The 26601-nt window shown below is 37.8% G+C and overlaps 1 protein-coding gene across 1 annotated transcript in view; it reads right to left on the reverse strand.

Annotated features, from left to right (window-relative positions):
- Positions 1-877: 877 nt before the first annotated feature.
- LOC117323987 overlaps positions 878-26601 on the reverse strand; it is a 43945-nt gene continuing 18221 nt past the window's right edge. The window contains exons 6-13 of the mRNA XM_033879563.1: positions 16968-17204; positions 14962-15126; positions 10012-10331; positions 8547-8701; positions 7796-7992; positions 7145-7226; positions 6324-6433; positions 878-2861 (exon numbers count right to left, since the gene is read on the reverse strand). Coding sequence (XP_033735454.1) covers positions 2841-2861; positions 6324-6433; positions 7145-7226; positions 7796-7992; positions 8547-8701; positions 10012-10331; positions 14962-15126; positions 16968-17204 — 1287 coding nt within the window. The 3' untranslated portion in view covers positions 878-2840. The remainder of the gene's footprint in view (positions 2862-6323; positions 6434-7144; positions 7227-7795; positions 7993-8546; positions 8702-10011; positions 10332-14961; positions 15127-16967; positions 17205-26601) is intronic.

A 26601-nucleotide genomic window follows, 5' to 3' on the forward strand; every position in this document is an offset into this window, starting at 1 on the left:
CTGAGATATCGTGGCCCCAAAAGAATAAGTTACCTGTAGCTTTTCCAATAAGTACACAAATAAATACTTATTAGATAGTTACAGGTAAATTACTGGATGGCTCGGGTAACATATTGGACAGTTAAAGGTAATGCGTACATCATTATTTTATACAATGGGAAACATAGAAATGGAATAACTGAAAATAAATATATTTTAAATGTAATCCAGCCTTTAAATATCAAATGTTAAGTATATCCAGGATTTATATTCCCATAGTCAAATTTCCTGTGCACTATAATTTTTCCATTAAAGACCGTTTGAATCACGGAACTATATTTTACATAAAAAATTCATATAGATGCATACATATCCAAACACTTCAATGAGACACATTTGCAGCATGAATTGTAATTTCCTTTGAATTTGCATTTTTTACAAAAACACTTCGGAGTTGAGGGCAGTTGAAATCTTGCATTATCCCCACAATTTATGTGTACAATTTGTTTTTCATATCGTCCCTTGAGACATTCGTGTAAAATCCCAGATATATATATATCTTTGACGAAAATTTATTAGATATGTTGTTGAAATCTTGTATCATCTCACTTTAATTTTGTGGTTTAATTCTTTAATTTCATTCTCTCATCGACATAATCCCAGAAATATACCATAATCAGTTTCTTCAATATAAATCAATCACAATATTTCAATTTAATCCATTTCAATACTGAACGCTGATGCTCAAAATGTATCGCAGATGTGTTGGGAACACAACTTCACTGCTGGATGACATTATTTAAATGGTACTAAATTGCACTTGGGCATATTTTACACACCTGTAATGCATGTTCCCTCCAACACCAAATCTTCTGACAGGAAAGACTCAACACTTGAATAACAATAATAGTATTTATTGATAAGGAGTGCATAATTGTCGACTGATAGGTACAATGTCATCAACTCACTTGCACAGCTCACTTTTCTGATATCCCATCTAATCTCATTCTATACAAATTTTATAAATTGTAAATTTCCAATCAATCACCTAAATGAATGTTATTTAGATTTATATATATTAAATCAAAAACAAAAACCCATGTGCCCTGTAGGAGCGACTATCGCTGAATGACCAGACAGTGCATACCACCTACACAAGCACCTGCGCTACTCGACCACAACGCCACCTATCAGAAAATATGACAATGAAGGGAAAATGATTATCGGCTAATTCTGTTCCATCAAACTCTGATAATTATATTACTTGTACGAAACAAGCAAAGTATGCTACAGGACACCACTGTCCTCTATTGTATCAAAAGCCGTCGTGGTTGATTGCACATACTCAACAGATATTGAAACTGTCCAATCGCAATATGTTACTCAAGACTTTGTCTTAGGTGACCTAAATTTGGTAAATCAAATGATCAGCTGTGATTTTTCGCCATCATTTAAAATACTTTCAAAGTCGGAATACAGGTCAGAATGGGTTCAATAACTCTTAGTCAAAGTTTAGGTCTTGATACAATTTTCCATGTATGTGAAATAGATTTTTAAGATTGTGGACATAAATTCATACAAGACTAAATCCAAGACACCATACAATGTCCCATAACATAGGACGCGGGTAGCACTTAAAAAAATCTCCCTGGGGTGAGAAATAAATATATATATATAAAGAAAAACTCAACTTTAACTTCCTGTGGGGAGAGACTCTTCTGAAAAATACAGGAGACTATACAGAGTCATTCCGTCTGGGAGAGACTACAGCAGCGATCGCTCCATCTAGGATAGACTCTACAGCAGTGATCACTCCCTCTAGGATAGACTCTATAGCAGAGATCGCTCCCTCTAGGATAGACTCTACAACAGCGATCGCTCCATCTAGGATAGACTGTACAACAGCGATCACTCCATCTAGGATAGACTCTACAACAGTGATGGATCCATCTAGGATATACTCTATAGCAGAGATCGCTCCCTCTAGGATAGACTCTACAACAGCGATCGCTCCATCTAGGATAGACTGTACAACAGCGATCACTCCATCTAGGATAGACTCTACAACAGTGATGGCTCAATCTAGGATATACTCTACAACAGCGATCACTCCATCTAGGATAGACTCTACAACAGCGATCACTCCCTCTAGGATAGACTCTACAACAGCGATCACTTCATCTAGGATATACTCTACAACAGCGATCACTTCATCTAGGATAGACTCTACAACAGCGATCACTCCCTCTAGGATAGACTCTACAACAGTGATCACTCCCTCTAGGATATACTCTACAGCAGTGATCGCTCCCTCTAGGATAGACTCTACAACAGCGATCGCTCCCTCTAGGATAGACTCTATAGCAGAGATCACTCCATCTACGAGAGACTCTACAGCAGCGATGGCTCCCTCTAGGATAGACTCTACAGCGGCGATAGCTCCATCTAGTGAGAGACTCTACAGCAGCGATCGCTCCATCTAGGAGATACCCTACAACAGCGATCACTCCCTCTAGGATAGACTCTACAACAGCGATCGCTCCATCTAGGAGAAATTCTACAGCAGTGATCGCTCAATCTAGGAGAAATTAAAAATGTACAACAAGCAATTAGTGATTGAACCTGAACTTATGACATACATTGTATACCTAAAGTCTTGTTCAATTTAGCAATAAATGAATATAAAAAGTAAGAAACAAACACACAACTCTCTAAATGCCAATGACTTAATGAATACATTCTTCATTTATGTTATATAGCATTTCTGCACAGTCTCTCTTTGGTACTTGGTACTGAATAAAGGTGGATATCCTGGAAACATCTTTCAAAATCAATGTCTTTTGTCACAGAATTTCTTCTCCTCACATGTTGTGAATGGTTTTCTGAAAAATGACATTCAATTGTTTAATTCACTGTCATCAATCTATTCAAGACAAGCAATGCTAACCTGAACAGTTTAAGCTATATCTCCCTTCCAACAATGGTTAAGGTGGACCAATTTTTTTTTCTATGTTTCCCCTATTGGGCTCTCTCTCTTTCCCCAAGGGAGCCACACCCTCTGTTTACTGTGGTTTATTACACATTTGACCTCCTTTGCCTGATAATGCTCCAGACCAAATTCATTGAAATCCATTCAGTTGTTCTGGACTATTAGCAATTTAAAGAATTTACCTCTATTTCCCATATTTGGCCCCACCCCTTCAGCCCCTGGGGAGCCACATCCTCCATTCATACAACAATATCCTTGGCCAATAATTCTCCAGACCAAAATTCATCATAACCTATTCAATCTTTCAGGACTAGTAGTGACTGAAAGATTTTATTTCAATTTTCCCTATTGGGACCCTCCCCTCCGGCCCCAGGGGTGCATTTATACATCAGATATCCTTTGCCCAATAATGCTTCAGATTAAATTTCATCAAAATTCATTCAGTTATTCAGGACATGTATTGATTTAAATGATTAACCTCTATTGTCCCTATTCAACCCCGCTCCTCTATCCCCAAAAAAGTTGCACTCTCTGTTTATACATTAGATCTCTGTTGCCCAATAATGCTTCTGACCAAATTTCATCGTAATCCATTCAGGCATTTAGGTACATGTAGGAATTCAAAGGAAATGTTGACAGACCAAAGATGGACAACAGATGGTTAACATTGTAACATAGTGTCTCCCCTGTTAGTACCAGTGGGGGACTAATTACAAACCTATTGTCTCCTCTGTTAGTACCAGTGGGGGACTAATTACAAACCTATTGTCTCCTCTGTTAGTACCAGTGGGGGACTAATTACAAACCTATTGTCTCCTCTGTTAGTACCAGTGGGGGACTAATTACAAACCTATTGTCTCCTCTGTTAGTACCAGTGGGGGACTAATTACAAACCTATTGCCTCCCCTGTTAGTACCAGTGGGGACTAATTACAAACCTATTGTCCCCTCTGTTAGTACCAGTGGGGGACTAATTACAAACCTATTGTCTCCTCTGTTAGTACCAGTGGGGAATAATTACAAACCTATTGTCCCCTCTGTTAGTACCAGTGGGGACTAATTACAAACCTATTGTCTCCTCTGTTAGTACCAGTGGGGACTAATTACAAACCTATTGTCTCCTCTGTTAGTACCAGTGGGGACTAATTACAAACCTATTGTCTCCCTCTGTTAGTACCAGTGGGGGACTAATTACAAACCTATTGTCTCCTCTGTTAGTACCAGTGGGGACTAATTACAAACCTAATGTCTCCCCTGTTAGTACCAGTGGGGACTAATTACAAACCTATTGTCCCCTCTGTTAGTACCAGTGGGGGACTAATTACAAACCTATTGTCTCCTCTGTTAGTACCAGTGGGGGACTAATTACAAACCTATTGTCTCCCCTGTTAGTACCAGTGGGGGACTAATTACAAACCTATTGTCTCCTCTGTAAGTACCAGTGGGGACTAATTACAAACCTAATGTCTCCTCTGTTAGTACCAGTGGGGACTAATAACAAACCTATTGTCCCCTCTGTTAGTACCAGTGGGACTAATTACAAACCCAATGTCTCCTCTGTTAGTACCAGTGGGGACTAATTACAAACCTATTGTCTCCTCTGTTAGTACCAGTGGGGACTAATTACAAACCTAATGTCTCCTCTGTTAGTACCAGTGGGGACTAATTACAAACCTATTGTCTCCTCTGTTAGTACCAGTGGGGACTAATTACAAACCTATTGTCTCCTCTGTTAGTACCAGTGGGGACTAATTACAAACCTATCGTCTCCCCTGTTAGTACCAGTGGGGGACTAATAACAAACCTATTGTCTCCTCTGTTAGTACCAGTGGGGGACTAATTACAAACCTATTGTCTCCTCTGTTAGTACCAGTGGGGACTAATTACAAACCTATTGTCTCCCCTGTTAGTACCAGTGGGGACTAATAACAAACCTATTGTCCCCTCTGTTAGTACCAGTGGGGCTAATTACAAACCTATTGTCTCCTCTGTTAGTACCAGTGGGGACTAATTACAAACCTATTGTCTCCTCTGTTAGTACCAGTGGGGACTAATAACAAACCTATTGTCCCCTCTGTTAGTACCAGTGGGGGACTAATTACAAACCTATTGTCTCCTCTGTTAGTACCAGTGGGGACTAATTACAAACCCATTGTCTCCCCTGTTAGTACCAGTGGGGACTAATTACAAACCTATTGTCTCCTCTGTTAGTACCAGTGGGGACTAATTACAAACCTATTGTCTCCCCTGTTAGTACCAGTGGGGACTAATTACAAACCTATTGTCTCCTCTGTTAGTACCAGTGGGGACTAATAACAAAGCTATTGTCTCCTCTGTTAGTACCAGTGGGGGACTAATTACAAACCTATTGTCCCCTCTGTTAGTACCAGTGGGGACTAATTACAAACCTATTGTCTCCTCTGTTAGTACCAGTGGGGACTAATTACAAACCTATTGTCTCCCCTGTTAGTACCAGTGGGGGACTAATAACAAACCTAATGTCTCCCCTGTTAGTACCAGTGGGGGACTAATTACAAACCTATTGTCTCCTCTGTTAGTACCAGTGGGGACTAATTACAAACCTATTGTCCCCTCGTTAGTACCAGTGGGGGACTAATTACAAACCTATTGTCTCCTCTGTTAGTACCAGTGGGGACTAATTACAAACCTATTGTCCCCTCGTTAGTACCAGTGGGGGACTAATTACAAACCTATTGTCTCCCCTGTTAGTACCAGTGGGGACTAATAACAAACCTATTGTCTCCTCTGTTAGTACCAGTGGGGGAATAATTACAAACCTAATGTCTCCCTGTAAGTACCAGTGGGGACTAATTACAAACCTATTGTCCCCTCTGTTAGTACCAGTGGGGACTAATTACAAACCTATTGTCTCCCCTGTTAGTACCAGTGGGGACTAATAACAAACCTATTGTCTTCTCTGTTAGTACCAGTGGGGGACTAATTACAAACCTATTGTCCCCTCTGTTAGTACCAGTGGGGACTAATTACAAACCTATTGTCTCCACTGTTGGTACCAGTGGGGGACTAATTACAAACCTATTGTCTCCTCTGTTAGTACCAGTGGGGACTAATTACAAACCTATTGTCTCCCCTGTTAGTACCAGTGGGGACTAATAACAAACCTATTGTCTTCTCTGTTAGTACCAGTGGGGGACTAATTACAAACCTATTGTCTCCTCTGTTAGTACCAGTGGGGACTAATTACAAACCTATTGTCTCCTCTGTTAGTACCAGTGGGGACTAATTACAAACCTATTGTCTCCTCTGTTAGTACCAGTGGGGGACTAATAACAAAGCTATTGTCTCCTCTGTAACATTGGGGACTGACTACTTACATCACATATTATGCCAGCAGCTTCAAAGCCGAACACTTTAGAGAAGAAATATAGCTCTCCATCCAGGGCTGTCTGCAAATTTTCTGACTTTCTGAAGCCATGTTGTTCCCCTTTGAAATATGAAATTTACAAATATAAACAAGACAAAGATATTAAGCCTCAGTTCTTACCATTAATGTAATTGCTTGAATATGCGAGATAATTCTTACCATTAATATAAGGATTTTGATAGATAAACTTATCTTTTACCATTAATGTAATGATGGTTTATTGACGAGATCATTCTTATCACCATGGTAAAAACAAATCTTACCATTAATGTAATGGTTTTAATACACGGGATATTTCTTTCCATTAAGACAAATTTTTTTATAAATATAATCTTTATACATCTTAAACAATTCCAAAATAGGTTGTATCAACTTAAACCAATCACTCTTGTAGGCTGGATGGAAGTCCACAAGGAGGCTTACTGTGGGAGGAAATCCGAGAGAAAGTGACCCCCATACCTTCTCATGTCTGATCAGGAAATCAAACCCCAAGTCTCTTGGCACTAACCGCCTGACTACCGATGTTAATTGTGGTTGTATTATATGAGATCATTTTCTACCGTCTATATAATGGTGTTACGGGATCATTTTCTATCATTTTGATATAATGGTGTTATACATGGGATCATTTTCTATCGTCTATATAATGGTGTTACAGGATCATTTTCTATCATTTTGATATAATGATTGTTATATGCCGGCTGTAACATAACATATGAAGTTGACTTTTTAGACAAAACTGATAAAGTTCCGCAATTTCCAGCGTTATACCTTCAAACAAGACAAACATGGTGGGTAGACCCTTTTTCTTGACTGCATCAAACATCATTTGAGCTTGATTAGGAGGGACAATCTACAAAATAAAGAACTTTACATCAATCTCAATTAATTAGCTATGACAAAAATATATATCTTGGTGAAGAAACTGGCCTATCCTACCGTGTAATACAGCTACATATGTCATAGATATAGTAAGACACATGTGTACCATATACTGTCCGAAACTTGCCTGTCTTACTGATTTGAGAGTTTTCACTTATATTCTCATCAATATAAGTTATCATTATGTGATAAACAATACTCTATGACTATGTCTTGTGGAACTTATTAAACTTGTTCAATAAATTGATATGCCACACACCTAAACTAATTCAATAATTTGATATGCCACACGCCTAAACTCATTTAATAATTTGATACGACACTCACCTAATCTCATTTAATAATTTGATACGACACTCACCTAATCTCATTTAATAATTTGATGTGCCTGAAATCTGGTGGCATATCAAATTATAGAAAGAGTTTGATAAATTCCATATGACATAAAGTCAGGAGTGTGAAACCTGCTATCAGTTAATTATTTGTAGCCCTATCTACAGAGTTAATGTAACACATATTTCACCTCAGACCTCATCATACCTTGTCCTCGTCTCCCTGGAAGAAGGCCATAGGACATTCGATGTTGTCCACATAGTTGATGGGAGAACGTTCTTTGTAGATCTTTATATTGTCCTCTCCGCTGTATGGAGCGATGAGAGAGTCAAGGTACCTACTCTCAAACTTGTGTGTGTCTTGTGCTAAAGCCTCCAAATCACAAATCCCATAGTGACTGGCACCTGGTGGATAATTATTGTACAAGTGTAAAGTACAACTGGACACAGACTCCAGGCCCTGGTACATAATTATATACATAGTTCAGTGAGAAAACTTCTGTTTGTTGTAACGGTGCATGAAGAGATTTAAACTCTACAGTTAGTGACATTCTTATTCATGCTAATTTAATGTAGCAGGAAAATAAAAACCAGCAAATATTAATATATACACACAAATGCGGAGAGGTGTTTATTTCAGAATTTTTAAAATGTGTACATGTAGTTCCAAAACATTTAAAACCTGTGAGCTAGGTCTGACTCTGACAACTTTGAAATATTAGCTCCGTAAAATTTAACAATATACAGTAATATGACAGTGTCAATAAAAATGTAACTTGCCTGCTGTATCTCGACTTTTTCTGTATTAACTTCTTAACATTGTTAGTGTGAATTCATCTTTTATACAAATGTGATCTACCTGCTTTGAAGGTGACCTTGAAGATAGGAATATATACAAGTGACCTACCTACATAGAAGGTGACCTTGAAGTAAGACAGAAGTTGATGAAGGTGACCTACCTGCTTTGAAGGTTTTCCTGAAGGTAAGGCAGGCCAGAGTGGTATAACCTCCTGCTGATCCACCATCAATACACAACTTGTCTGGATCTACTTTCTTTGATTCCGCCAGGAACTCAGCACCCATACAACAGTCGTCCATATCTAGCACACCCCAACTACAATGGAAAGTATAATACAATGAAACTGAGCACCCATACAACAGTCGTCCATATCTAGCACACTGCAACTACAATGGAAAGTATAATACAATGAAACTCAACACCCATACAATAGTCGTCCATATCTACCACTTTGATTTTGGTTTTGGTTTATTTTGTGTAACGTTCTATTGACAGCCAGGGTCATTTAAGGATATGCCTGGTTTTGGAGGTGGAGGAAAGCCGGAGTGCCCAGAGAAAAACCACTGACCTACAGTTAGTACAGAGGTGGAAGGCTAGTGATAAAGTGTTGGGATGCCTTAACTACTCAGCCCCTTATATCTAACACACCATAAAAGATGGGGGGGGGGGGGGGGGGGTGGTATCTAACACACACCATCTTTAATGGAAAGCATATCACAATGATCTGATAGTATGGACTAATGAAAATATTCACAAATTTGATTTCTTCTGTAAAATAATCAATGGATGAAACCTTCGAATACTGTCTGTCACAAGAAAATTAGCTACTGTAAAAGACATATGATCTGAAAACATTATATCAAAATATATCATGTTTTAATTATATACAGGGTATTACATTACAACAGCTGATCTATTTTCGTGACTCTGATGTGACGTAGGCTATGAAGGTGGTACTGACACACTAATAGAGGTAATTATTCCCCTTCAAATGAAGGGAGACATATTGTATAAGTACCAGGTTATTCTGGCTCTGTGTCTGCTTTCTTCTTCAAACAATTTCTTGTCTGGGCCATAACTTCTCAACCGCTAAAGATATGGTTATGAAACTTGCAGCATAGCTATGTAATCTAAGGACAAATGCAGTGCATAACTGTCTGGTCACAGTGAGCTTGACCTCAAGGTCAAAGGTCAAATAAGTGCAAATTTTCCAATAATTGTCATGACCATGATTTCTAAACTGTTGAAGATATTTCCATCACCTAAATCCAATGTCAGTGCACAGCAGCTACGTCACATGACATCTTAATAAAAATAGCTGTATACCGTGCTCTGTCAATGGTCAAGGTCAAAGTCATGTAAGTGTGAGTTTTATCCAGGCCATAACTTCTTGACAGTTGAAGAAACTTGACAGAACCTACAGTATAGTTGCATTACATGTGCTATGCACTACCATACAGTTACTTTGACCTTAACCTCACGGCCAATCTAATAAAAGTTTCAGTATACCTGCTTACCACTGACAGTGCAGTGCAACCTTGACCTTGGTCATAGGTCAATTGGGAGAAAAAAAAAGGTGAAACACATGCATTTTTCACAAAAACTATCGCTAGTTAAAGTCTTACTTTTTAAGTAGTTTCAGTCTGTAGGTACGGCCATAGCCAGTGGAGCCTCGGTAGTTGACATCCAGGACGGCAAATCCCCGACTTGTGAAGTACTGAATCTTAAGGTCTAGATTATTAGGTGACTGAGCAGTAGGACCACCATGTGCCTTGACAAGCAGGGGAGGTAAGGTAGCCTTTGTACCGACAAAATCTTTGTTCTGTGGTAAGTACAGAAAGCCGTAAGATTTGTCTCCCTTAGAAGTGGGCCAGGTAATCTCCTCTGGTACGCTGTAATAGCCCTTATCAATGGATACTATCTTGGACTCTTTGATAACATCTACCTGTAAAGAATTAATTGGCACTTAAACACATGTTTTTACAAAGAAATATTTACATTTGCTCCGCATTTCCCCATTGACACAATGCTAAGAGGCAGTTGCCACCATTCGCCTATAACACCCAGTGCCTCAAGCTATAACACCCAGTGGGTCATGTGACATTAAAAGAGGCAGGATTTTTTTTGTGTTGGTTTAGTTTTTTTCAAAGTTGACGGAAATGGTAAGATAATGTAAATATAAGTATTGAACAGCGGTTTTAATGTTGTTATAGTCGATATGGCAGCAAGATGTATGGTGGGCAAATGTAGCATGGAAACCCTAACGGAATCCCATACCATTTGCCTCAATTGCTTAAATACATGCTCTCTTCCATCTGCCCTCTTATTAAGCAATATACAATATCTGCACTTTGTCCGGTTGTATCTTTGCTTCATGAAACAAGAGGCCCAGAGGGCCTGTATCGCTCGCCTGGTTGGATTTGACCAAATGTCAAAATATGTTCAAGTTCAATTTATTTTGTTACTACTGGGTAGTTTTTTTTGTTGATTTCAAACAATGCTTTATATGGTTATGGGGAAGGGATCTCAACTGCTCCAAAGATAAAACCCAGAAACGAATTCAGACTCCCTATCGGTGTGAAAGACCGCAGGGATTGTTTTTACAACATGAAAACAAGGCATCGCAAACGATACAAATTCCCTCGCGTGCTAACACATGAACTCTGACACAAAATGGAGGGTGGGGTTATTGCAGGACATTGAAATAACATCAGTTGTCATTTGCACTGAACTGCAATAGACATGGATGGGCTTATTATCAGGCATGGGCTCATTGCCAGATAAATATGGTATATATTGTTATGCATTCAACAGTATCTGGTTACGCATCACACTAGCAACTTCATTTCCTGATAGTTATTATAATTATGGTCAGGATCCATTCAAAAATGAAGTCACAACAACGCTGACAAAGATTTTCTATAAATAGTAACGGTGACCTTGACCTTAACCTTGGCGCCCTGAAACACAAACTTGTTTTAGGTATTGCCATGCTTGACCCATATATGAAGTTTGGTCAGGATCCGTTAAAAAATGAAGTCGCATTACAGCGCTGACAAAGATTTTCTATAAATAGTAACGGTGACATTGGCCTTGACCTTGGCACCCTAAAACATGAACTGGTTCGCGGTATTCCCATGCTGGACCCTTATATGAAGTTTGGTCAGGATCCGTTCAGAAATGAAGTTGCAAGAGCGCTGACAAAAAGTGAACATACGTACGTACTTACGTATGAACGCAACGCTACATCGCCTCCCCGACTTTCGTCACGAGGGGATAATAAAATGGCCACAATGGCTGAATGTTGTATCTCAGTAGAATTTTAATCTTAATATAAAACTTATTTTAATCTTAATACATGGATCCTGCCCATGGGGCCTGTATCGCTCACCTGGTTGGATTTGACCAAATGTCAAAATAATGTTCATGTTCAATTTATTCATACACATACTCTCTAAGGGACTGAAAGACCCTATGGATTATTTTTAAAACCTAATTGTGTTTGAAGAAACTAAGTCCCTTAGGGTGGGGAGACCCTTGGGCCTCTTAGACTCCGCCCCTCAGGCCCCTGGGTTTCAGAGTAAAATTTATACAAGCTCTGTTCCCCTCCCCCCAAGGATGTTCCTGACCAAATATGGTTCTAATTCATTCATAACTTTATGACTTGTAGCGATTTAAAGGATTAACCCTATTTCCCCTATTTGGCCCCACCCCTCAGGCCCCTGAGGGTTCAGAGCAAAAATTTATACAAACTCGGTTCCCCTTCCCCCAAGGATGTTCCTGACCAAATCTAATTAAAATCCATGAAAAATTTTATGACCAGTAGCGATTTAAAGACTAATCTCTATTTCCCATATTTGGCTCCGCCCCTCAGGCCCCTGGGGGTTCAGAGTAAAAATGTATACAAACTCTGTTCCCCTTCTCCCAAGGATGTTCCTGACCAAATTTGATTCTAATTCATTCATAACTTTATGACTAGCAGTGATTTAAAAGATTAACCCTATTTCCCCTATTTGGCCCGGCCCCTCAGGCCCCTGGGAGTTCAGAGTAAAAATTAATACAAACTCTGTTCACCTTCCCCCATGGATGTTCCTGACCAAATCTAGTTAAAATCCATTAAAAACTTTATGACTAGTAGCGATTTAAAGACTAATATCTATTTCCCCTATTTGGCTCCGCCCCTCAGGCCCCTGGGGGTTCAGAGTAAGAATGTATACAAACACTGTTCCCCTTCTCCCATGAATGTTACTGACCAAATTTTGTTCAAATTCATTTATAACTTTATGACTAGTAGCGATTTAAAGGATTAACCCTATTTCCCCTATTGGGCCCCACGCCTAAGGCCCCTGGGGGCCAGACCAACCGTTTATACAAAATTGGTTTCCCTTCACCCAAGGATGTTTCAGACCAAATATGGATCAAATCCCTTTATTCCTACGGAAGAAGAAGGATTTTAAAGAATTTGCTATATTTCCCCTATTGGGCCCCGCCCCTAAGGTAGCACACCACAGTAAGACAGCCTGGCCATGGGCAATTTTTTTGTTAAGCAAATAACTCCTGTATTATGATATGCATAAAAAATGAAAAAATAAATGTACACTATAATTGGTATATTCAGTATGAAGTAGTACATACAGGCTTCACATTTATTAAAACAAAAATCAATAAATTGGTTCCGGATTTTAAATATCCGGATTTTCCGAACGTTTGTTTACACAGGAAATTTAGTTTTGCCTACAGCGCAAAATGGCAGCCCACAGAAAAGGTAAGATAGCGGAAAAACTTAATTTACAACATATGTCCAAACAAGATTAATTCTGTCTTTGGGATAGAGATATTTAATTTTAAATAGGTTTCAGAAAAAAAATTGTGTAGAGAATTGTGCCATTTTGGGTAAAATATCATAATATTTTGCAATTTTTGAGAATTTTTTAAGCTGTTACCATGGTATTCACAGCTCTAAAAATCACAGAAAATATCAGTTTACTTATCCTTCAGAGCTCTATTAAAATTGCAAATGTTGTACAGATTTCAAATATATATACTTTATTAGAGGTTATATGTAAGGTTAACTGGCAATGTTTACATATCTAAAACATGTGCCATATTTTTCAGAATTTGGCATTTTTACTGTACACTGCTACCTAAGGCCCCTGGGAGGCCGACCCACCGTTTATACAAAATTGGTTCCCCTTCACCCAAGGATGCTTCAGACCAAACATGGATCAAATCCCTTTATTCCTGCAGAAGAAGAAGGATTTTAAAGAATATGCTATATTCCCTTTTGGGCCCCACCCCCCAGGCCCCTGGGAGGCCAGACCCACCGTTTATACAAAATTGGTTCCCCTTCACCCAAGGATGCTTCAGACCAAACATGGATCAAATCCCTTTATTCCTGCAGAAGAAGAAGGATTTTAAAAAATATGCTATATTCCCCTATTGGGCCCCACCCCCCAGGTCCCTGGGAGGCTAGACCCACCGTTTATACAAAATTGGTTCCCCTTCACCCAAGGATGCTTCAGACCAAACATGGATCAAATCCCTTTATTCCTGCAGAAGAAGAAGGATTTTAAAAAATATGCTATATTCCCCTATTGGGCCCCACCCCCCAGGTCCCTGGGAGGCTAGACCCACCGTTTATACAAAATTGGTTCCCCTTCACCCAAGGATGCTTCAGACCAAACATGGATCAAATCCTTTTATTCCTGCAGAAGAAGAAGGATTTTAAAGAATATGCAATATTCCCCTATTGGGCCCCACCCCCCAGGCCCCTGGGGGGCCAGACTCACCGTTTATACAAAATTGGTTCCCCTTCACCCAAGGATGTTTCAGACCAAATATGGATCAAATCTCTTTATTCCTACAGAAGTAGAAGGATTTTAAAAAATTTGCTATATTTCCCCTATTGGGTCCCGCCCCTCAGGCCCCTGGGAGGCCAGACCCACCGTTTATACAAAATTGGTTCCCCTTTACCCAAGGATGCTTCAGACCAAATATGAATCAAATCCCTTCATTTCTACAGGAGAAGAAGGATTTTAAAGAATTTGCTATATTTCCCCTATTGGGCCCCGCCCCTAAGACCCCTGGGGGGCCAGACCCACCGTTTATACAAAATTGGTTCCCCTTCACCCAAGGATGCTTCAGACCAAATATGAATCAAATACCTTCATTTCTACAGAAGAAGAAGGATTTTAAAGAATTTGCTATATTTCCCCTATTGGGCCCCGCCCCTAAGGCCCCTGGGGGGCCAGACCCACCGTTTATACAAAATTGGTTCCCCTTCACCCAAGGATGCTTCAGACAAAATTTGGTCAAAATCCACTGAGTAGTTTAGGACTAGTAGCGATTTAAAGGAAAAGTTGACGGACGGACGACGGACGACGGACGCTGCGCCATGCCTTCGGGCCAGGTGAGCTAATAAAACTTACTATTATGTATTATCAATATTTCAGGATTGGAAAGCCTCTAAAAAACCTAAAAAAAACTCATCTTAACTTGGTCGCAGAGGATATAAATATAGAAGTTTTTACACTCTCCTTACTTATTGTCAGTGTAACAATACAGAGAAAACCAACCTTATTGTTACTGGGCTGTACGTGGATAATGCAGGGAAATCGTGTTGAACTGCCTCCGTAACAAAAGATATCGCCAGTAGTAGTGATGTTGATGAATCGGAAAGATGCAAAGCCAGTGTCAATCACTTTATAATCTTTTGTCTTCAGATCAAATATTCCGAGATCCTAGAAATGTACATGTAATAACATTTGATTAATTTGGTTTAATTAATTTTACATGATTAACCTCCAATGCTAGTCCTGTTAGTATATAAAATAAGATATTGTTACAACTCATACACAGCCATTTCTCATTAGCTTAAGATTGACCAGATACGGTTTGAAGATATTTGATATTTCCTCTTTTCTTCTGTTATAACCCAGTGATCAGAAATTACACTATCTGATCCTATACTAGTTCACCTTTTCTCCTGTGACAAGTCAGTGATCAGAAATTACACTATCTGATCCTATACTAGTTCACCTTTTCTCCTGTGACAAGTCAGTGATCAGAAATTACACTATCTGATCCTATACTAGTTCACCTTTTCTCCTGTGACAAGTCAGTGATCAGAAATTACACTATCTGATCCTATACTAGTTCACCTTTTCTCCTGTGACAAGTCAGTGATCAGAAATTACACTATCTGATCCTATACTAGTTCACCTTTTCTCCTGTGACATGTCAGTGATCAGAAATTACACTATCTGATCCTATACTAGTTCACCTTTTCTCCTGTGACAGGTCAGTGATCAGAAATTACACTATCTGATCCTATACTAGTTCACCTTTTCTCTTGTCCTCTATTGGGAATGCCTGGGAATGCCAATTACTCCTCAAGGAGCATGACCTTTTTGTCACACCTTAACAGGTCATATGTCAGACTGACCTCCTGACACACACAGTAACAGGTCATATGTCAGACTGACCTTCTGTCACATTGTAACAGGTCATATGTCAGACTGACCTTCTGTCACACACCTTAACAGGTCATATGGAAGACTAACCTTCTGCCACACACCTTAAGAGGTCATATGTCAGACTGACCTTCTGTCACATTGTAACAGGTCATATGTCAGACTGACCTTCTGTCACACACCTTAACAGGTCATATGTCAGACTGACCTTCTGTCACACACCTTAACAGTTCATATATCAGACTGACCTTCTGTCACACCTTAACAGGTTATATGTCAGACTGACCTTCTGTCACACCTTAACATGTCATATGTCAGACTGGCCTTCTGTCACACCTTAACAGGTCATATGTCAGACTGACCTTCTGTCACACACCTTAACAGTTCATATATCAGACTGACCTTCTGTCACACCTTAACAGGTTATATGTCAGACTGACCTTCTGTCACACCTTAACATGTCATATGTCAGACTGACCTTCTGTCACACCGTAACAGGTCATATGTCAGACTGACCTTCTGTCACACCGTAACATGTCATATGTCAGACTGACCTTCTGTCACATCTTAACAGGTCATATGTCAGACTGACTTTCTGTCACACACCTAAACAGGTCATATGTCAGACTGACCTTCTGTCACACACCTTAACAGGTCATATGTCAGACTGACCTTCTGTCACACACCTTAACAGGTCATATGTCAGACTGACCTTCTGTTAAACACTTAACAGGTCATATGTCAGACTGACCTTCTGTTAAACACTTAACAGGTCATATGTCAGACTGACCTTCTGTCACACCTTAAACAGGTCATATGTCAGACTGACCTTCTGCCACACACCTTAACAGGTCATATGTCAGACTGACCTTCTGTCACACCTTAAACAGGTCATATGTCAGACTGACCTTCTGTTACACATCTTAACAGGTCATATGTCAGACTGACCTTCTGTCACACCTTAACAGGTCATATGTCAGACTGACCTTCTGTCACACACCTTAACAGGTCATATGTCAGACTGACCTTCTGTCACACCTTAACAGGTCATATGTCAGACTGACCTTCTGTCACACCGTAATAGGACTGTATGTTGACACATTACTCACCCCACCCATCTTAAGAGCGACCTGACCATTTCCTGATGGGTTCACACTGTAAGTTGTACAGTTGAATCCCCAGTGTGGCCCACCAGTCTCCTTGTCCTGTGGTAACAAGTTGATGTGCTTCCCGTCTGAGGTCATCTGGTACAAGTTCCACCACTCAGACTTGTCGCTGATGTACAGTAAACTATTATCTGTGGTCCAACCAGGCTCAATCACACTGGAATCATCACCCCCGGCAACCTGACAACATAACATTTTCACTAATGGCTGAAATTTTCAGTATAACTATTATACTATATATTTAAAATATTAAATATTGAATGAATTTAAAACAAAATAAAGAATTCAACAAGAATATGATTTTCAATTTTTGCTGTACAATAAGAAGGACAAAGTCATTAAGATCCCTCACCAAAGGGCAGGGGATAACTTCACCTAACATAACAATATCATTACACAAGAGAATTTGTAAGATAATATACCCAAATCATAACACAAGAGAATTTGTAAGATAATATACCTAAATCATTACACAAGAGAATTTGTAAGATAATATACCCAAATCATTACACAAGAGAATTTATCTCAAATAATTCACAGATATTCATTTATTATATTGCTTTCAGTCCCATAATTTACAAATAACACTGACTGTAATGTCAAGGTAGTACAATGTAACAGTATGTGCATCATTTGTCAGAAATGTGGCCATATTACTTTATCATAACTGTGTCAGAAATGTGGCCATATTACTTTACCATAACTGTGTCAGAAATGTGGCCATATTACTTTATAATAACTGTGTTAGAAATGTGGCCATATTACATTATCATAACTGTGTCAGAAATGTGGCCATATTACTTTATCATAGCTGTGTCAGAAATGTGGCCATATTACTTTATCATAACTGTGTCAGAAATGTGGCCATATTACTTTATCATAGCTGTGTCAGAAATGTGGCCATATCACATTATCATAACTGTGTCAGAAATGTGGCCATATCACATTATCATAACTGTGTCAGAAATGTGGCCATATTACTTTATCATAACTGTGTCAGAAATGTGGCCATATTACTTTATCATAACTGTGTTAGAAATGTGGCCATATTACATTATCATAACCGTGTCAGAAATGTGGCCATATTAATTTATCATAACTGTGTTAGAAATGTGGCCATATTACTTTATAATAGCTGTGTCAGAAATGTGGCCATATTACATTATCATAACTGTGTCAGAAATGTGGCCCTATTACATTATCATAACTGTGTCAGAAATGTGGCCATATTACTTTACCATAACTGTGTCAGAAATGTGGCCCTATTACTTTACCATAACTGTGTCAGAAATGTGGCCATATTACATTTTATTACATGTTTACCAGTGAAATATCAAAAATTATTCATTCTATAAAAGTGATATCATTTTTGCTGATTTGACCAATCAAATAAATGATTAGAAAATACCAAAATAATTGACCATCAGAAAGCCCGACATATATGTCAGCACCTGGACAGGGGAAACTACTTTTTTTGTTTACAAATTATCGCTATAGTCCTAGTTAGCATACAGGGTAGGGTTTTCGTTGATAAAAAATGTAATAAACAGAATATCTAACAGTGTCTTCAGTAAAACCAAATATATTTCACTCGTGTGGCTAATATTTTGATATTTTTCACTCGTGCTGCGCACTCGTGAAAAATAGCAAAATATTAGCCCCACTCGTGAAATATATTTGGTATTACTGAAGACACTGTTAGATATCCTCTATATCATAACTGTGTCAGAAATGTGGCCATATTACTTTACCATAACTGTGTCAGAAATGTGGCCATATTACATTATCATAACTGTCAGAAATGTGGCCATATTACTTTATAATAGCTTTGTCAGAAATGTGGTCATATTACTTTATCATAATTGTGTCAGAAATGTGGCCATATTACATTATCATAACTGTCAGAAATGTGGCCATATTACTTTATAATAGCTTTGTCAGAAATGTGGTCATATTACTTTACCATAACTGTGTCAGAAATGTGGCCATATTACATTATCATAACTGTCAGAAATGTGGCCATATTACTTTATAATAGCTTTGTCAGAAATGTGGTCATATTACTTTATCATAATTGTGTCAGAAATGTGGCCATATCACTTTACCATAGCTGTGTCAGAAATGTGGCCATATTACATTATCATAACTGTCAGAAATGTGGCCATATTACTTTATAATAGCTTTGTCAGAAATGTGGTCATATTACTTTATCATAATTGTGTCAGAAATGTGGCCATATCACTTTACCATAGCTGTGTCAGAAATGTGGCCATATTACTTTACCATAGCTGTGTCAGAAATGTGGCCATATTACTTTACCATAACTGTGTCAGAAATGTGGCCATATTACATTATCATAACTGTCAGAAATGTGGCCATATTACTTTATAATAGCTTTGTCAGAAATGTGGTCATATTACTTTATCATAATTGTGTCAGAAATGTGGCCATATCACTTTACCATAGCTGTGTCAGAAATGTGGCCATATTACTTTACCATAGCTGTGTCAGAAATGTGGCCATATTACTTTATAATAGTTTTGTCAGAAATGTGGTCATATTACTTTATCATAATTGTGTCAGAAATGTGGTCATATTACTTTACTGTCACAATCACTCGTATTTGTATATTTGTCATGTGTGTCTGTATATATTGTGATGTGTTGTTACTATCTGTATGGCGTAACGGATGTTCCGTAGAGGGTGAGTGAGCGCACACGAGCAGTAGCATGACAGTGCTCTAACAGGCCGTGTCGACGGATTCTTATAATGGTTTTAACATTATACGGGCACAGAAACCTTACAGTCTGTGGTAAGTATTGTTTTAGCAGTTAGTAGTTATATATATTTTGTGATAATCATCGCTTCTTTTGTGTAAAAGGGGGTTATTTTACCTTGGAATGTTGTTCATGCATTATGTCAACGTGCGGTCCAATCATGCATATCGTTCAATGATTTGTAACTGTTGTAATTGATTTATATACATTTGTTCAATCGTACTTCCAAATATAAACATGTATATTAGATATTTGGAAGGTATTTAGGTTATTTGTATATTTTATATAACTTTATAAAACTTCAGTGCTAGTCAAATTTTATTGTATGGAAGCCCATAGGGATCGTATGGTTAGTTTTTGTATGATTAAGTTGATACATGGACCAGCACTATTTCAGGATAAAAAGTGTCAATATTAGATTTCCTAAACTTGTATTCATTATTCATCTAAAATTTATGGTATTTACGATACATTTTAGAAATAATATTTGAAATGTATACTTTGAAAGTGGGTGTAATATTATATAATTTAGCATTATGCGTGGTTGGGTATTTGTGTGTATTAAGTGTGTTTATGTTTCCACAGCAACAATGTGGACTTGAGAGAGATGAAGCCGGATGGTCAGAACCGCCTGAGTCGTGTTACAGGACCAGATGTTGCCATACTGGACTTCAGTAAAAGATAACACATGATGAAGACAAGACGCAGTTTGCCGAGTTTGTGGGGACCCAGATAGAGGGTTTTCTGATGACAGGATATCATATGTCAGTGATTGACGATATATCCTTCATATGATGTCAGCCATTCATGCAGGAGGCTGTGCAGACAGACAAGAGGTATTTTGTCTGTGATTTCCTGGTAGGATTTTGCCACGTGTTACACTGAGTAAACATCAGACAGACAGACTGGTGGCCTATATCTGTGATCAGAATATACAGCTGATCTCCACCTAGTGTTTTTTCTGGAGCATAGGAGACGTGTGCAGAGACTTTATCAATTGTGTGTAAGATGTGAGAGTGTGATATGAACATTTGTAGTTATCTTGCTGTATTTTGTGTTGGGTTGTGTATATAAATTTTCTATTTTTGTACCAAGGCCTTATTGAGTTTTCTTTTCCCCAACTAGAGAACAACCTCGCTTGTCCCACGTTACATTTACCATAGCTGTGTTAGAAATGTGGCCATATCACATTATCATAACTGTGTCAGAAATGTGGCCATATTACATTATCATAACTGTGTTAGAAATGTGGCCATATTACATTATCAGAAATGTGGCCATATCACATTATCATAAGTGTGTCAGAAATGTGGCCATATCACATTATCATAACTGTGTCAGAAATGTGGCCATATCACATTATCATAACTGTGTTAGAAATGTGGCCATATTACTTTATCATAACTGTGTCAGAAATGTGGCCATACTACTTTATCATAACTGTGTTAGAAATGTGGCCATATTACTTTATCATAACTGTGTTAGAAATGTGGCCATATTACATTATCATAACTGTGTCAGAAATGTGGCCATATTACATTATCATAACTGTGTCAGAAATGTGGCCATATCACATTATCATAACTGTGTCAGAAATGTGGCCATATCACATTATCATAACTGTGTCAGAAATGTGGCCATATTACATTATCATAACTGTGTTAGAAATGTGGCCATATTACATTATCATAACTGTGTCAGAAATGTGGCCATATTACATTATCATAACTGTCAGAAATGTGGCCATATTACTTTATAATAGCTTTGTCAGAAATGTGGTCATATTACTTTATCATAATTGTGTCAGAAATGTGGCCATATCACTTTACCATAGCTGTGTCAGAAATGTGGCCATATTACTTTACCATAGCTGTGTCAGAAATGTGGCCATATTACTTTACCATAACTGTGTCAGAAATGTGGCCATATTACATTATCATAACTGTCAGAAATGTGGCCATATTACTTTATAATAGCTTTGTCAGAAATGTGGTCATATTACTTTATCATAATTGTGTCAGAAATGTGGCCATATCACTTTACCATAGCTGTGTCAGAAATGTGGCCATATTACTTTACCATAGCTGTGTCAGAAATGTGGCCATATTACTTTATAATAGTTTTGTCAGAAATGTGGTCATATTACTTTATCATAATTGTGTCAGAAATGTGGTCATATTACTTTACTGTCACAATCACTCGTATTTGTATATTTGTCATGTGTGTCTGTATATATTGTGATGTGTTGTTACTATCTGTATGGCGTAACGGATGTTCCGTAGAGGGTGAGTGAGCGCACACGAGCAGTAGCATGACAGTGCTCTAACAGGCCGTGTCGACGGATTCTTATAATGGTTTTAACATTATACGGGCACAGAAACCTTACAGTCTGTGGTAAGTATTGTTTTAGCAGTTAGTAGTTATATATATTTTGTGATAATCATCGCTTCTTTTGTGTAAAAGGGGGTTATTTTACCTTGGAATGTTGTTCATGCATTATGTCAACGTGCGGTCCAATCATGCATATCGTTCAATGATTTGTAACTGTTGTAATTGATTTATATACATTTGTTCAATCGTACTTCCAAATATAAACATGTATATTAGATATTTGGAAGGTATTTAGGTTATTTGTATATTTTATATAACTTTATAAAACTTCAGTGCTAGTCAAATTTTATTGTATGGAAGCCCATAGGGATCGTATGGTTAGTTTTTGTATGATTAAGTTGATACATGGACCAGCACTATTTCAGGATAAAAAGTGTCAATATTAGATTTCCTAAACTTGTATTCATTATTCATCTAAAATTTATGGTATTTACGATACATTTTAGAAATAATATTTGAAATGTATACTTTGAAAGTGGGTGTAATATTATATAATTTAGCATTATGCGTGGTTGGGTATTTGTGTGTATTAAGTGTGTTTATGTTTCCACAGCAACAATGTGGACTTGAGAGAGATGAAGCCGGATGGTCAGAACCGCCTGAGTCGTGTTACAGGACCAGATGTTGCCATACTGGACTTCAGTAAAAGATAACACATGATGAAGACAAGACGCAGTTTGCCGAGTTTGTGGGGACCCAGATAGAGGGTTTTCTGATGACAGGATATCATATGTCAGTGATTGACGATATATCCTTCATATGATGTCAGCCATTCATGCAGGAGGCTGTGCAGACAGACAAGAGGTATTTTGTCTGTGATTTCCTGGTAGGATTTTGCCACGTGTTACACTGAGTAAACATCAGACAGACAGACTGGTGGCCTATATCTGTGATCAGAATATACAGCTGATCTCCACCTAGTGTTTTTTCTGGAGCATAGGAGACGTGTGCAGAGACTTTATCAATTGTGTGTAAGATGTGAGAGTGTGATATGAACATTTGTAGTTATCTTGCTGTATTTTGTGTTGGGTTGTGTATATAAATTTTCTATTTTTGTACCAAGGCCTTATTGAGTTTTCTTTTCCCCAACTAGAGAACAACCTCGCTTGTCCCACGTTACATTTACCATAGCTGTGTTAGAAATGTGGCCATATCACATTATCATAACTGTGTCAGAAATGTGGCCATATTACATTATCATAACTGTGTTAGAAATGTGGCCATATTACATTATCAGAAATGTGGCCATATCACATTATCATAAGTGTGTCAGAAATGTGGCCATATCACATTATCATAACTGTGTCAGAAATGTGGCCATATCACATTATCATAACTGTGTTAGAAATGTGGCCATATTACTTTATCATAACTGTGTCAGAAATGTGGCCATATTACATTATCATAACTGTGTCAGAAATGTGGCCATATTACATTATCATAACTGTGTCAGAAATGTGGCCATATCACATTATCATAACTGTGTCAGAAATGTGGCCATATCACATTATCATAACTGTGTTAGAAATGTGGCCATATTACTTTATCATAACTGTGTTAGAAATGTGGCCATATTACATTATCATAACTGTGTCAGAAATGTGGCCATATTACATTATCATAACTGTCAGAAATGTGGCCATATTACTTTATAATAGCTTTGTCAGAAATGTGGTCATATTACTTTATCATAATTGTGTCAGAAATGTGGCCATATCACTTTACCATAGCTGTGTCAGAAATGTGGCCATATTACTTTACCATAGCTGTGTCAGAAATGTGGCCATATTACTTTACCATAACTGTGTCAGAAATGTGGCCATATTACATTATCATAACTGTCAGAAATGTGGCCATATTACTTTATAATAGCTTTGTCAGAAATGTGGTCATATTACTTTATCATAATTGTGTCAGAAATGTGGCCATATCACTTACCATAGCTGTGTCAGAAATGTGGCCATATTACTTTACCATAGCTGTGTCAGAAATGTGGCCATATTACTTTATAATAGTTTTGTCAGAAATGTGGTCATATTACTTTATCATAATTGTGTCAGAAATGTGGTCATATTACTTTACTGTCACAATCACTCGTATTTGTATATTTGTCATGTGTGTCTGTATATATTGTGATGTGTTGTTACTATCTGTATGGCGTAACGGATGTTCCGTAGAGGGTGAGTGAGCGCACACGAGCAGTAGCATGACAGTGCTCTAACAGGCCGTGTCGACGGATTCTTATAATGGTTTTAACATTATACGGGCACAGAAACCTTACAGTCTGTGGTAAGTATTGTTTTAGCAGTTAGTAGTTATATATATTTTGTGATAATCATCGCTTCTTTTGTGTAAAAGGGGGTTATTTTACCTTGGAATGTTGTTCATGCATTATGTCAACGTGCGGTCCAATCATGCATATCGTTCAATGATTTGTAACTGTTGTAATTGATTTATATACATTTGTTCAATCGTACTTCCAAATATAAACATGTATATTAGATATTTGGAAGGTATTTAGGTTATTTGTATATTTTATATAACTTTATAAAACTTCAGTGCTAGTCAAATTTTATTGTATGGAAGCCCATAGGGATCGTATGGTTAGTTTTTGTATGATTAAGTTGATACATGGACCAGCACTATTTCAGGATAAAAAGTGTCAATATTAGATTTCCTAAACTTGTATTCATTATTCATCTAAAATTTATGGTATTTACGATACATTTTAGAAATAATATTTGAAATGTATACTTTGAAAGTGGGTGTAATATTATATAATTTAGCATTATGCGTGGTTGGGTATTTGTGTGTATTAAGTGTGTTTATGTTTCCACAGCAACAATGTGGACTTGAGAGAGATGAAGCCGGATGGTCAGAACCGCCTGAGTCGTGTTACAGGACCAGATGTTGCCATACTGGACTTCAGTAAAAGATAACACATGATGAAGACAAGACGCAGTTTGCCGAGTTTGTGGGGACCCAGATAGAGGGTTTTCTGATGACAGGATATCATATGTCAGTGATTGACGATATATCCTTCATATGATGTCAGCCATTCATGCAGGAGGCTGTGCAGACAGACAAGAGGTATTTTGTCTGTGATTTCCTGGTAGGATTTTGCCACGTGTTACACTGAGTAAACATCAGACAGACAGACTGGTGGCCTATATCTGTGATCAGAATATACAGCTGATCTCCACCTAGTGTTTTTTCTGGAGCATAGGAGACGTGTGCAGAGACTTTATCAATTGTGTGTAAGATGTGAGAGTGTGATATGAACATTTGTAGTTATCTTGCTGTATTTTGTGTTGGGTTGTGTATATAAATTTTCTATTTTTGTACCAAGGCCTTATTGAGTTTTCTTTTCCCCAACTAGAGAACAACCTCGCTTGTCCCACGTTACATTTACCATAGCTGTGTTAGAAATGTGGCCATATCACATTATCATAACTGTGTCAGAAATGTGGCCATATTACATTATCATAACTGTGTTAGAAATGTGGCCATATTACATTATCAGAAATGTGGCCATATCACATTATCATAAGTGTGTCAGAAATGTGGCCATATCACATTATCATAACTGTGTCAGAAATGTGGCCATATCACATTATCATAACTGTGTTAGAAATGTGGCCATATTACTTTATCATAACTGTGTCAGAAATGTGGCCATACTACTTTATCATAACTGTGTTAGAAATGTGGCCATATTACTTTATCATAACTGTGTTAGAAATGTGGCCATATTACATTATCATAACTGTGTCAGAAATGTGGCCATATTACATTATCATAACTGTGTCAGAAATGTGGCCATATCACATTATCATAACTGTGTCAGAAATGTGGCCATATCACATTATCATAACTGTGTCAGAAATGTGGCCATATTACATTATCATAACTGTGTTAGAAATGTGGCCATATTACATTATCATAACTGTGTCAGAAATGTGGCCATATTACATTATCATAACTGTGTTAGAAATGTGGCCATATTACTTTATAATAGCTTTGTCAGAAATGTGGCCATATTACTTTATCATAACTGTGTCAGAAATGTGGCCATATCACTTTACCATAGCTGTGTCAGAAATGTGGCCATATTACTTTACCATAGCTGTGTCAGAAATGTGGCCATATTACTTTACCATAACTGTGTCAGAAATGTGGCCATATTACATTATCATAACTGTCAGAAATGTGGCCATATTACTTTATAATAGCTTTGTCAGAAATGTGGTCATATTACTTTATCATAATTGTGTCAGAAATGTGGCCATATCACTTTACCATAGCTGTGTCAGAAATGTGGCCATATTACTTTACCATAGCTGTGTCAGAAATGTGGCCATATTACTTTATAATAGTTTTGTCAGAAATGTGGTCATATTACTTTATCA

Source organism: Pecten maximus, chromosome 3 (genome assembly GCF_902652985.1).
Source record: "Pecten maximus chromosome 3, xPecMax1.1, whole genome shotgun sequence".
In the NCBI taxonomy this organism is placed as follows: domain Eukaryota; kingdom Metazoa; phylum Mollusca; class Bivalvia; order Pectinida; family Pectinidae; genus Pecten; species Pecten maximus.